General features: G+C 36.7%; 2 protein-coding genes across 2 annotated transcripts in view; both read left to right on the forward strand.

The window, feature by feature from the left end:
• The window catches only part of LOC107756918 (uncharacterized serine-rich protein C215.13-like), a 12,483-nt gene extending 7,816 nt beyond the window's left edge, over positions 1–4,667 (forward strand). The window contains exons 4-9 of the mRNA XM_016574247.1: positions 1,629–1,666; positions 1,885–1,980; positions 2,098–2,257; positions 2,350–2,420; positions 2,514–2,618; positions 4,328–4,667. Coding sequence (XP_016429733.1) covers positions 1,629–1,666; positions 1,885–1,980; positions 2,098–2,257; positions 2,350–2,420; positions 2,514–2,618; positions 4,328–4,579 — 722 coding nt within the window. The 3' untranslated portion in view covers positions 4,580–4,667. The remainder of the gene's footprint in view (positions 1–1,628; positions 1,667–1,884; positions 1,981–2,097; positions 2,258–2,349; positions 2,421–2,513; positions 2,619–4,327) is intronic.
• A 3,468-nt stretch (positions 4,668–8,135) lies between these two features.
• The window catches only part of LOC107756921 (type II inositol 1,4,5-trisphosphate 5-phosphatase), a 60,676-nt gene continuing 54,696 nt past the window's right edge, over positions 8,136–14,115 (forward strand). The window contains exons 1-4 of the mRNA XM_016574250.1: positions 8,136–8,209; positions 13,298–13,395; positions 13,479–13,508; positions 13,637–13,747. Coding sequence (XP_016429736.1) covers positions 13,323–13,395; positions 13,479–13,508; positions 13,637–13,747 — 214 coding nt within the window. The 5' untranslated portion in view covers positions 8,136–8,209; positions 13,298–13,322. The remainder of the gene's footprint in view (positions 8,210–13,297; positions 13,396–13,478; positions 13,509–13,636; positions 13,748–14,115) is intronic.

Raw genomic sequence — 14,115 nt, forward strand, 5'->3', positions numbered from 1 at the left:
GTAAAAATCGACGCGTTTCAGGAAGGCGGGGCATAGAGGAGAAACAATAATGTACAGTATGTGGAAAATAATGTTTAAAATAATTTAACCTTAAACAGCATAAACACATTTCATTACACCAAATACACAAAATAATGTTCTTTTTAGCAACATCATATGAACCCTTTAAGTGAATAAAATAGCCTTGACAGCCTTACTTACTAGAGTTCCACAACTATTGGCTTTGTTCTCTCTCACTGGACTTGTGTGTGTGTAGATGATCATGTAAAAGAGGAAAGCAGGCATTTGGACCAAAGCACTGTGAGGCAAGGGAGGGGAGACTCAAAATGTTTCTAAACGTAAAATGCATTTTTGCCCCATTTGTGTTGTTTTACTACTTACACAAACAATTAAAGTATAAAACATTGTTATTTACAATGCACAGCATGGTTTTAAATCATATTTTAGAGGGGACGACCCTCAGACAACCCCCCACCCCCGGAATTTCCACCTATGCTACCACCACCATGTTTCACAGATGGGATAAGGTTCTTATGCTGGAATGCAGTGTTTTCTTTCTCCAAACATAATGCTGCTCATTTAAAAACTGTTAACTCTGTTAACTGTTCCTGTGGCTCAGTGGTAGAGCATTGCGTTAGCAGCGCAAAAGGTCATGGGTTTGATTCCCAGGGAACACACATGCTGGTAAAAAAAAATGTATAGCCTGAATGCACTGTAAGTCGATTTGGATAAAAGTGTCTGCTAAATGCATTAATTATAAATTATTAAACCGAAATGTTCTATTTTGGTCTCATCCATCCACAAAATATTTCTCCAGTATTCCTCTGGCTTGTCCACATGATCTTTAGCAAACTGCAGATGAGCAGCAGTGTTCTTTTTGGAGAGACTTTTACACGTCTTGCTTTTAGAGTGTTCTTTGTTGGTCAATCACCCCTGGGGAGGATAACAGTGGTCTTGAATTTCCTCCATTTGTACACAATCTGTCTGACTGTGGATTGGTGGAGTCCAAACTCTTTAGAGATGGCTTTGAAACCTTTTCTAGCCTGATGAGCAACACCACCTCTTTTTCTGAGGTCATCATAGATCTAATTTGTTTGTGCCATGATACTCTTCCACAAACATGACCAAACTTTGATAGATCCCTGTTCTTTAAATAAACCAGGGCACACATTGACACCTGATAGTCATCTCACTGATTAAAAACACCTCTGAACAGATGGATTTCACCTTCAAATTAACAGCTAATCCTAGAGATTCACATAATTTTGCCGCTCACAGATATGTAATATTGGATCATTTTCCTGAATAAATAAATGACAACGTATATATTTTCATCTCATTTGTTTGATTGGGTTCTCTTTGTCAACTTTCAGGACTTGTGCAAAAGTCTGATTATGTTTGGGTTATATTTATGCAGAAATATAGAAAATTCTAAAGGGTTCACAAACTTTCAAGCAGCACTGTATATATGATGATGATGATTATGAGCTTGTGCCTGATTTAGCCCGAGTGATATTAAAAATAACACTAAAATCCCTATGAATGTTCACAGTTTTAATTTGACAACAACTACATTTTATTTATGTATTTATTTTGTCTTATTCATTCTTGTCCTGATTTGTCTATAGTTTCAGCAAATACATCTTCATCAGAAAATTACACTGCGGTAAGTGCTGGGCAAGTACACAAAAAAATTAGTGTAGAATTTACTTAGAAACAATTTTCACTCAGAAATTGCGAGTAAACTTCACAATTAACTGCAAAGAAAGGCAAGCAACACATTGAGTTAAATATGAAATTCTGAAAGACTTATATAGTATTATATAGTCAATTAAATAGTATTTTCTTGTAAAACAATAAGCTTCAATATATATATATATAAAGCTATCCTGTCCAGCATTTGCTTGCACGAATGATTGTTATGACCAGTTCAGGAATACAACAGCGAAGCCCTGCCAATCCAGTGAAAATTTCTGTAAGGTCAGTCTGCCGTGCTGCGCTTTCAGATGGGAACCTCCAGTGGAAAGTAATCCATGCAAATCATGCACTGATGCAGGCTTGATTTAAAAAGTTACTTCTCACTCTGTTGTGCTTCAGATAATGAAAGGGGACGCAGGTTACTCTGTCAGCTGCAGTGCCTCATGTGGCGTGTCCTGCGGGAACGGGACTCTCAGTAATTGCTCTGTCAACTGTTGCAACACAACCAACTGCCTCAACAACACTCTGCATGCCATGTCCAATTCACTCAGTACCACAGGTAACCTCCAACTCTTTCTCTTATTATCTCTAACATATGTGAGTCGAAACATTTGAATATTGACTCTTTTATTACTGCTATCTTGTCATTAGTAGCTACAACAAAACCCACTACTACAACCACAACCATAAAGACCACAGTTCCAACCACCCCAGCAAGCAATGTAAGAACACACACAGCTATTTGTCACTTTAGGGCACAAACTAACATTTTCTGCCACCTTCTCACGTTTCTTTGTTTTTCTTACTCCCAAAAGGGCAAGAAGTGTCATCATGTCACGTGTAATGGAGCAGCGTGTTACAAATCCAATAATGTCATCAGTAAGGTCATGTCATGTCCAGTTGGTCAGGACTACTGCATGGTAAAGCAAAAATAAATAAATGCATCTTTTATTTATTTTATAATTTAATTGTCCTAATCATCTGTTTTATATATTTCCCCACAGTTTAGGGCTGTTCACACCAGATCGATAACTAGCACTATAAATTTTTCTGATAAGCATTCTAAATCTATGAGAATGCAATGAAAAACCATGTAAAATGTCTGTGTCATCTATTTAAAATGCATTTTTATTGGTCTAATTTAAAAAAAAGCATTTTGTTTAAATAGTCTTTTCGGTTGATATGCTGAACCGATACTGGCTATTTTTACTGAATGCAGACATGATAGTAGGTTTTAATTATTTTTCTTTTGTTTTTTTTTCTTAGTTAATAACAGAAAATATTATGCATATTTTTAAAAAGACATCATAAAAATTCATATATATTAATAGAAAGAAAATAAACCAAAATCAGTTTTAAAATGTTAATTTTTTTTTTTTATTAATTATAAATGTAACTTCGTTTTGTTTAAAGTAAAGGTATGTTGTAAAAAAGTCAAATATATATTGACCTACATTAAGTGACATTTTGGCTTATGTCTAGAGAAAATATATAAAGTGGTCTTTATAATAAATAATCTTTTTTTATTATTTGTATGAAGGTTTTGTCTTTGGGAAAAGAAAATGTTTTTTATTACGATTAAATCTAAATTTAAGGTTTAAGCCAAAACATAAATATAATTGGTAACACGGTACAATAACCATCCTTAGTTAACCTTAGTTAATGCATTAACTAGCATAAACCAATTATGAGCAATACATTTGCTACATTTGAATATTTGTTGATGTTATTTAAATTAAAATACACCTGTTCCTTGTTAGTTCATATTAGCCCAGGTTCATTAAATAATATTAACAGAGATAAGTTTTGATAAAAAAAAAATATATATATATATATATATATATATATGTATGTATGTATTAGGACATGTTGAAATTAACATTAACTATGATTAATTAAGGCATTATAAGTATAACTTTTTCAGTGAAGGAACTACAGCTAATGATAACGGCACAGAGGAACATCATTGTTGGAATCACTTTCAGATTGATTTTTCGAGCTAATGAATGGTAAAAACATTGACAGCCAATCAGAGTTCATCCTATTTTAAAGAGCTTAAAAATTTAAAGTAACAGACAAAAAAAAAAAAAAACTGCAGCATTCGCTCATAATAGACAGCACGTTATCGGCCTTTGGTGTGGACTCTATAATAATCATTAAATAATGATCATAATAGCTTATCATTCTTGGTGTTATCTTTAGTTATAAGCTCTTGGTTCTCTCCTCAAACCTTTTCCCAAATCATTATCCCACAAACACATATATTTTTATACCCCATAATAATCACCACTATATGAACCTATTTAAATAACCCACCTCATCTTCCCCTCTATGGGCCTGTCCATATAAGGTTCAAATAAGTGGGGGCTCATCCGGGATAATATTGTCACCATATTCTGCAATGTTTTTGTGTGGTGAATGGCAATCTCAACAAATTATAATACTTCATAAGACCAATAAAAAAACATTTTTAGTGAATTGTTGGCCTTCTGGAAAGTATGTTCTTACTGTTTTTTTTTTTTTACTATCGTGTGTTGAAGGATATTTGGTTAAATACTGATCTCATGCTCTAATGCACCATATTATACATGAATGTTAAATGAAAGCAACTCATTGTCTCACTTCCTAGCTACAAAAGACAACATCTGGCAGCACAGAGAGCTGGCAGGCGGGTTGCAGTACAGATTGCAGAAAGATGACAGTTTGTTCAAGTACCACTACTGCCTGTCACTTGGAGTGCTGCAGTGCCACTACAACCCTGTCATGCCTCAAACTGACAGGTGATGTGAACATACCCAGCTCCGCCACCAGGGGTCCTCACTGTCCCGCACTGCTCATGGCCTGTTTGCTGCTCTTCTGGATAGTCAAAGTCTTCACTTGAGCATAACAAAGTCACATTTAATAGGCAATCCAAGGAAGTGCCGTTTTCTATTAGGAGAGTGTATGAGTGTTTTAAAGCTGATTGTACTTCTTTTACTGTCACTTTCACTTTTTTTGTGATGTAAGCAAATTAAGGTGTGTGTGTGTGTGTGTGTGTGCGTGTGTGTATGTGTGTGTCTGTAAGATCAGCATGAGAAGCAGAATGTGTGTGTGTATATATTATATATGTGTATAGATGCCAAATAAGCTTTACCATTGGCATCTGCAGAGAGTTACATCAAGTGGGAACATGCCTGTTGTTGGATTCTTTTTATCACAGAGTAAGACAGAAATGATACTCAGAGGAATATATTAACACTGCAGCGACAAGTATGAGGTTTGTTTCCTCTCACGAGTAGTGTATCTTTGATTAATTCTTGCTCTTTTTTGACGTTAATGTACACTCTAAGAAAAAAAAATTTAGTAAATGGACTTTGTCTTGGCAGAAAAGTACCACTATTATTTCCGTTAAGTTCAAGGACATCTCCTTCAACCCTATAACACAATGCACAACTGGTAAAACACCTGAGAAAAATCAATACATATTAACATGGTACATTGGGCTGTATTTGTATGGACTTTTCTTACAGTGCACGCATGTTTGAATTTTGATTACATTCAATCATAGTGATCTGAGGCTTCTTTTCTTACTCTTATTTAGTTTGGTGTCCACTGTACACAGGTTTTGTGCTTTCTAAAAAATAAATTTTCTATTCTATATTACTCGGAATACTCCAAAGAATATTATTAGAATGCTCAGATAATCCATTTTCTGATTATAAATTATATGAAATTAAAAAAATAGGTTGTCCAATCAGGCAGATTTCACCCTGTGTGCATGCAAAAATAATAGTTATGTACAAACCTGCTAACGTCAAACAAATGGAGTATGCACTTTATGCATCTAAATGGAAATTAGACAATGTAAAATATTTATAAAGCATTTATAATATTGGACATATGAAAGCCTATACTCCTAAATATAAAGCTTTATTTTTACAGAGAAATGTGTTTATTAAAATGTAAGTGAACAGATCTAAGAGCATATAGGCTATGCTAATTTTCTTAAATAACATTTGAATTCACAAATTCTGTCAGAGTAACATTAGGCCTACTGTTAATCTAATAAACAAATAGGATTTTGACAGCTTGGTTGATAAAGGTTGCAGTGATTTTTATTGCTCTGTACTGCTTTAATCTGACAGCAATTAAATACTAATATTTAGCTACTTTATATATATATATATTAGTATTTCATTGCTGTCAGATTAAAGCAAAATATTTCAATGAGATTAAAACCAGCTTCACTGTTATACAAGAAATAGATCTTAATAATTGCTTTTGAAATGAATAAATAAATACTTTATCTTCTCAGCACCCAGTAGTAAAGCATTTATTTCTACATTTTCTTGTTCTTTACATTCTCCTAAAATGCATTACAATATATATATACACACAGGTGCATCTCAAAAAATAAGAATATCGTGAAACAGTTTTTTTTTTGTAACTTATTTCAAAAAGTGATACTTTCATATATTCTAGATTCATTATATGTAAAGTAAAACATTAAAAAAAAACATTTTAATATATTTTTTTTTTGATGGTTAGAGCTTACAGCTCATGAAAGTCAAAAATCCAGTATCTCAAAATATTAGAATATTTACATTTGAGTTTCATTAAATGAGCATCCCTACAGTATAAATTGCGGGTATCTCTTGTTCTTTGAAACCACAATAATGTGGAAGACTGCAATGGTCCAGAAGGCAATCATTGACACTCTCCACAAAGAGGATAAGTCCCAGAAGCTCATTACTGAAAGAGCGGCTGTTCACAGAGTGCTGTATCAAAGCATATTAAATGCAAAGTTGACTGGAAGGAAGAAATTGGGAAGGAAAAGGTGCACAAGCAACAGGGATGACCGCAAGCTTGAGAATACTCAAAAGTCACCACGCTCAGACGTCTTCAGGAAAAGAGCTACCAAGCCACTTCTGAAACAGAAACAACGTCAGAAGCATCTTACCTGGGCTAAGGAGAAAAACAACTGAACTGTTGCTCAATGCTCCAAAGTCCTGTTTTCAGGTAAAAGTAAATTTTGCATTTCATTTGGAAATCTTTTTTTTTCCACAATATTCTAATTTTTTGAGATGCACCTGTGTATATATATATATATATATATATATAGTATATAGTATAGTATTCCATGCCAAACGCAGCCTATGTATAGTGTGCATGAATAAAAGTAAAAAAATATATATATAATAAAATAATATATTGTTAGTAAACTTCTATTTAGCTTTTTCAGTTTTGTTACCTACACCATCATTTACTTGAAATATTACTTTTTATGCTTTTCGTCTATTATTATTATTATTATTTCTTTTTATGATTTTCCTCTAATATTTATATTTATTTTATTTTAATCTTTATTTCAATTACATATTTATTTATTTATTTACAATAATACTAGTGTGCTGTATTATTACACTATAGTATTCCATACGAAACACATCCTATACATAAAGAAATATTGCATACTACGGACAGTATGCATATTATATACAGTACTTCACAAATAGTAATTGAGACATGCTGTTCAAAACATTGCAAATACGAACGATAGCGCCAACTAGTGCATGTGTCGTAAAGGAGTAGTGGGTGGGATCCGAGTCCATCCTACCGAGTTTGGATCTCTGCAGCCTCTGACGCCACTTCTTGGCCAGAAGAAAAGTAATATATCTAAAGAAGAGAAAATCAGAAGTGGCTCTGTTAGCGTGGCTGATGAGAATCTTGATAACCGATCACAGACGTTATGATAAAACTATGATTTGAGCGCTGGGCATGAAGTCTTGAATCTGCTGCGTGGCATTATTGGACAGGAAGCCACTGGACTCGCGGAGGAAACCATGAAGACAGTAAAACACTTCAGACCGTTATCTGGCACACTTTGAACGTCTCGTCTGTTGATGTAAAATGATCGTAAATGACAACTCTTACGTGTGAAGTATCCGGCGCAGACTCGCTGTGAATAATGGATCAGTCCGTGGCAATTCAAGAGACTTTGGCCAAAGGAGAAAACTGCACCATAGTATCCTCTCAGCGCTCATCTGAAACGGCGACTGCATTGCAACGTTATTTTGAAATCGACTACATGTTACTTACGAACTTAAGATTGTTGCGTAACTTTGCACTTTCTAAACATACTATGTGTATTTCTATAAGAAATATATTTAAATTATAGAGTGAATGTCACGTAGTCAATGTTCTCTAAATTTCTGTTTACAATGTATCTTACTAAGCACACACTGTTATTTTTTTGTCCTGTTTTTATCGAGCATGCCCACTTTTAATGGAAAAAGGAAATTTCGGTTAGTGTAATTCCTGACGTTTCCGCTAGATGTCGCAATTGTACAGTGTTAAAATGGCTCTTATAAACCGAGCATCAGTCATCATTAATATCTCGGTTGACAGAAACGTAATGAATTGTGTTAGATATCCTTAGCAGCCCAACACATGCTGTGGAGTGTGTTTCACTGCTGAATGATGTGAGAGAGAGCAAACTGATCGGACTGGTGCAGCAGAACAACGAACATGCGTGAGTTTATGGACTTTTAAGAAAACCATTATAATAATTTTCATCAATAACGTTAATATGCATTACTTCATAATACACAATTGGAATTTTGTAGGGTTTCGTCTATGTAGTTGAGACTAACATCTAAATCTGAATAAATCTTTTAGCAGGTACCATACTGACGTTCCCTCAAAGTTATGAACAAACATTCTTCCATTAATGATAATAGAATGTTCATTTGATGTTATCCTTCTTTAATAATGATCTCAAATCGTTAGCACAAAAACATTATTTTAACATTGTTCACTGAACTTTTTGTGAAATATTTTTGTTAAAGGTTTTTTAAATGTTAATTTAAATCTAAATCTAAAACTTACTAGTTACATTTACATTTAGTCATTTAACAGACGCTTTTATCCAAAGCGACTTACAAATGAGGACAATGGAAGCAATCAAAATCAACAAAAGAGCAATGATATGCAAGTTATATAACAAGTCTCAGCTTAACGCAGTACATGTAGCAAGGATTTTTTTTAAATTATATAATTAATAAAAAGAAAACGAATAGAAGAGAAAAAATAGAGAAAGCTAGTGTTAGAGGCCTTTTTTGCTTTTGTTAACTGTATAATAAATAAAAAGAAAACGGATAGAATACAAAAAGATTAAAAAAGCTAGTGTTAGTTTTTTTTTTAAGAAAACAAGCAGTAAATGAATATAGTGCAAGTCTAAAAGGGACAAGTTTTTTTTTTTTTTAAAGAAAATAATTAGAATAGAGAGTGGTAGAGTTAGAGGGTCAAATAAAGATGGAAGATATGTGTTTTTAGCCGATTCTTGAAGATGGCTAAGGACTCAGCTGCTCGGATTGAGTTGGGCAGGTCATTCCACCAGGAGGGAACATTTAATTTAAAAGTCCGTGAAAGTGATTTTGTGCCTCTTTGAGATGGCACAATAAAGCGACGTTCACTTGCAGAACGCAAGCTTCTAGAGGCACATAAGTCTGAAGTAATGAATTTAGGTAAAGGGGTGCAGAGCCAGTGGTGGTTTTGTATGCAAACATTAATGCCTTGAATTTTATGCGAGCAGCTATTGGTAGCCAGTGCAAACTGATAAACAGAGATGTGACGTGCATTCTTTTTGGCTCATTATAAATTAATCTTGCTGCCGCGTTCTGGATTAATTGTAAAGGTTTGATAGAACTGGCTGGAAGGCCTGCCAAGAGAGCATTGCAATAGCCCAGCCTGGACAGAACAAGAGCTTGAACAAGGAGTTGTGAAGCATGTTCCGAAAGAAAGGGCCTGATCTTCTTGATGTTGAATAAAGCAAATCTGCAGGACCGGACAGTTTTAGCAATGTGGTCTGAGAAAGTAAGCTGATCATCAATCATAACTCCAAGGTTTCTGGCTGTTTTTGAAGGAGTTATGGTTGATGAGCCTTGTGTTGCATGTTCTGAAAGAAAGGGCCTGATCTTCCTAATGTTGTATAAAGCAAATCTGCAGGACCGGGCAGTTTTAGTAATGTGGTCTGAAAAAGTCAGCTGATCATCAATCATAGCTCCAAGGTTTCTGGCTGTTTTTGAAGGAGTTATGGTTGATGTGCCTAACTGGATGGTGAAATTGTGATGAAACGATGAGTTTGATGGAACCACTAGCAGTTCTGTCTTGGCAAGGTTGAGTTGAAGGTGATGGTCCTTCATCCAGCAAGAAATGTCTGTTAGACAAGCTGAGATGTGAGCAGCTATCTTCGGATCATCAGGATGGAATGAGAGGTAGCGTTGAGTGTCATCAGCATAGCAGTGATATGAAAAGCAATGTTTCTGAATGACAGAACCTAGTGATGCCATGTAGACAAAGAAGAGAAGTGGTCCATGAACTGAGCCCTGAGGCACCCCAGTTAGATGTTGCGACTTGGACATCTCACCTCTCCAGGATACCTTGAAGGACCTATCTGAGAGGTAAGACTTAAACCACTGGAGTGCGGTTCCTGAGATGCCCTTTGCCAATAGGGTTGACAGGAGCATCTGGTGGTTAACCGTGTCAAAAGCAGCGGACAGATCCAGCAAGATAAGTATTGAAGATTTAACTGAGAGCAAGGCAGTCTCGGTTGAATGTCCACTTCTGAAACCAGACTGATTGCTGTCGAGGAGGTTGTTCTGTGTGAGAAACGCAGAGACTTGGTTGAACACGGTTCGTTCAAGTGTTTTTGGTTCGTTCAAGTGTTTTTGCAATGAAAGGAAGAAGGGAAACCGGTCTGTAGTTCTCTAAAAGAGATGGGTTAAGGGTGTACTTGTGCCGGTATTCGGTAGGCTTGCTGCGATAGACGGTGTTGACGGTGATACCGGTGTTAAGCCGCAACACCGGTTACGAGATGTTGTGACTTGGACACCTCACCTCTCCAAGATACCTTGAAGGACCTATCTGAGAGATAAGACTCAAACCACTGGAGTGTGGTTCCTGAGATGCCCTTTGCCAATAGGGTTGACAGGAGGATCTGGTGGTTAACCGTGTCAAAAGCAGCGGGCAGATCCAGCAAGATAAGTATTGAAGATTTGGAATCCGCTCTTGCCAGCCTTAGGGCTTCAACATCTGAGAGCAAGGCAGTCTCGGTTGAATGTCCACTTCTGAAACCAGACTGGTTGCTGTCGAGGAGGTTGTTCTGTGTGACAAAGGCAGAGACTTGGTTGAACACAGCTCGTTCAAGTGTTTTTGCAATGAAAGGTAGAAGGGAAACCGGTCTGTATTTCTCTAAAAGAGATGGGTTAAGGGTGGGTTTCTTAAGTAGTGGGGTTATACGAGCCTGTCTGAATGTTGATGGAAAAACACCAGTGTGAAGGGATGTGTTAACGATGTGAGTGAGTGCAGGTACAACGGCAGGAGAAATGGCTTGAAGGAGATGAGATGGAATAGGATCAAGCGGACAAGTAGTAGGATGATTGGAAAGGATGAGTTTGGAGACTTCTGCCTCAGAGAGTGAAGAGAAGGGTGTGAACGAGTGTATGTTTGCTGGTAAGATGTGCTTGAGTTGACAGATTGTGGTGTGGGAAATTGTGCACTGATGGTTTTAATCTTATTAATGAAGAACGTGGCAAAGTCGTCAACCGTTAGAGTTGATGAAGGAGGGGGAGGAGGAGGACAAAGGAGTGAGGAAAATGTTTTAAAGAGCATGCGGGAGTTAGACGAATTGTTAATTTTGTTATGATAGTATGTCTTTTTAGCAGTGGAGACATTAGCAGAGAAGGAAGAGAGGAGTGATTGATGCATATTAAGGTCAGTGGTACGGGCTGGCCTGGAAGACAAGGGGCAGACAAGTGTCTAAACAAGATCAGTAGCACTGTTAGCATCAAGAGATGCTAACTGTTTAGGGGGAGGAAGGGAAGATGAAACCATAGCAGATAGCCGGGAGGGTGAGAGTTGAGCGTAGGTTACGTAGAAAGATGACGTGTAGGGGTATGTGTTGTGTCAGGAACCCATGTTGAGGTTAAGAGTGAGGAGGAAGTGATCCGAGGTGTGCAGTGGAGTAACCAGTACGTGATCAGTGGAGCAGTGTCGTGTGTAAATAAGGTCCAGTTGGTTGCCTGATTTGTGAGCCGTAGTTAACACTCTCTTGAGATCAAAAGAGGCAAGCAGTGTGGATGTCTGCAGCCTGAGGTTTATCTAGGTGGATGTTGAAGTCTCCAAGCATAACTAGGGGAGTACCATCCTCAGGAAAGGTTAAGAGCAGCACATCTAATTCATCCAAGAAGTTACCTAGTGGTCCTCGGGGTCGATAAACAACTGCAAAATGGATTTTAAAAGGGTGGGTAATAGTGACTGAATGTGATTCGGTGTGCCTCACACGTCCTGAAAAGTGAAGCTGCGGGCGCTTTGATCGCCCCCTGGTGGCTGGCTGCAGTACAGGTCATAAACCGGTCTCTGTCAGGGCCATGAGGTTTAGCCTTGAATGACTAGCAATAGATGTAATGAAATCTGCTTTGTTTACTGCAGACTGACAATTCCAGAGACCAATAGAAAAAGAAAGTAGTGTATTAGTAGACATAGGCAAAGTGCGCAGGTTGTTAGGATTGCGCTGCCTACAGTGTGTGATGCGTGGTATGCGAGTGGTAGTGATAGTAGGGATCTGGAAACACATAGTAAAAATTAGTTATAAAAACTGAAAACAGAAGGGAAACAAGTAGTAGGAAAGAGAATGATTCAGAAGCGATACTTATGTGCCTTGCCGGTGTCCCTGTTCGGTGGAGTCGAACGGTAGAGTCAATGGTCTTTACACTCTTCGGTCTTCACACTCCTCTGGTTTGATCCAGGTCTCTGTCAGGGCCATGAGGTTTAGTCTTGAATGACTAGCAATAGATGTAATGAAATCTGCTTTGTTTACTGCAGACTGACAGTCTTTAGATGGTCTTTAGACTCTTCCATCTTCACACGAGGGTTGCCGTGGTATACTAACCTTTTTTATACCATTTGACAAAACGGAAATTGAATTCAGCTGAACACACTTTACTGGTACCCTTCGAAATCCTTCATTCTGAAAGGCCCTTTGAAGTGGCCAGTTTTGAGCACTTCGGTTTGGAATGACCCTTCAAAATGGCAGCCATGAGTGTTTTCACTCCTAAGTGTCCTTCGGAGGACGATATATCCCATTTGGAACGCACCAAAGGTATGCGATAGAGTACGAGACCAAACGCAACTTCAGCACGTCTCAACACAGTAAACAAAACTAGCAACGACAACTGCGCAACAACAAGTCAGGGTTAGCATTCCCATAATGTTTGCAAAGTGATAAAATTGATTGTTCCATTAATGTTGTCTCAAATGTTCACATAACTAAGAAAAAAAAACTTTAAAACATTTTCAAAATGTTTTCATAATTTAATGTGGGAAGGTTAGCAAAATAGATCATCAGCTGGGTATATACATTTAAATTGCTCTTCTGAAAAACAAAAAAACAGGCTTTATTAATGATTTATTTTTTTATTATTTTGTTACTGACTTTTATCAACAGCATGTAAAACTTAGCATTAATAGTTTTTAATTAATGACAAAAATCTAAAAGACAAAAAGTTTATAAAACTAATGTTGTGTTTGCAGACTTTCAGCATGTTCTGTTTATTTTCAGGTTATTCATATATTCCCATCGAAGAATGGCCATCACTGGTGATGATGTCAGACTGGATGAAATCATACCCATTTCTTATGACTTCTCAGTTGTTGAAGGTAATTGTTTAAGGAATTATTTAGTTAATATTAAGTGAAAACATGGTAAATTGATTTAATAGATTAATCTGATATCTCCACAGTTTCATCTCCAGATGAGCTTGCTGTTGTTGGTGAGCATTTATATTATATATCAACAGTTGCAGTAGTGTTTGCATCAAAGTTACAGTAAATATCAATGCATCAATATTCAGTGCATCTCAGGACTATTTTAATAGCTAGTTTACTTGTTATTACAAAGGTGCAGATACTCGGGTACGAGTAACTTTTTTTGAAGAGGATTTGGAGCTGAAGTTACCCTTTGGTTCTCATACCCGTCTCTTCCTCAGTGAAGTCAATCGGGCATGGAGTGGTAAGATACACATTCTGCATGACTTTCCATAGCTTTGGGTCAGTAAAATATTTATTTACTTATGAAAAAAAGGGACAGCTTTATTCATTAAAGGGGTCATATGATGCGATTTCATTTTTTCCTTTCTCTTTGGAGTGTTACAAGCTCTTGGTGCATAAAGAAGATCTGTAAATTTGCAAAGACTAAAGTCTCAAATCCAAAGAGATATTCTTTATAAAAGTTAAGAGTCAACCACGCCTGCCTAAAACGGCTCGTTCTAACACGCCCCCACATATCTACCTCACTAAGTGGGAAGATTTGCATAACGCCGCCCAAAGGTTCACGCAAAGAAAGAAGGCGTAACTTATATTCTCGCTGTAGTATTGTTG

Source organism: Sinocyclocheilus rhinocerous, unplaced genomic scaffold (genome assembly GCF_001515625.1).
Source record: "Sinocyclocheilus rhinocerous isolate Xijiao unplaced genomic scaffold, SAMN03320098_v1.1 scaffold773, whole genome shotgun sequence".
Taxonomy (NCBI): Eukaryota; Metazoa; Chordata; class Actinopteri; order Cypriniformes; family Cyprinidae; genus Sinocyclocheilus; species Sinocyclocheilus rhinocerous.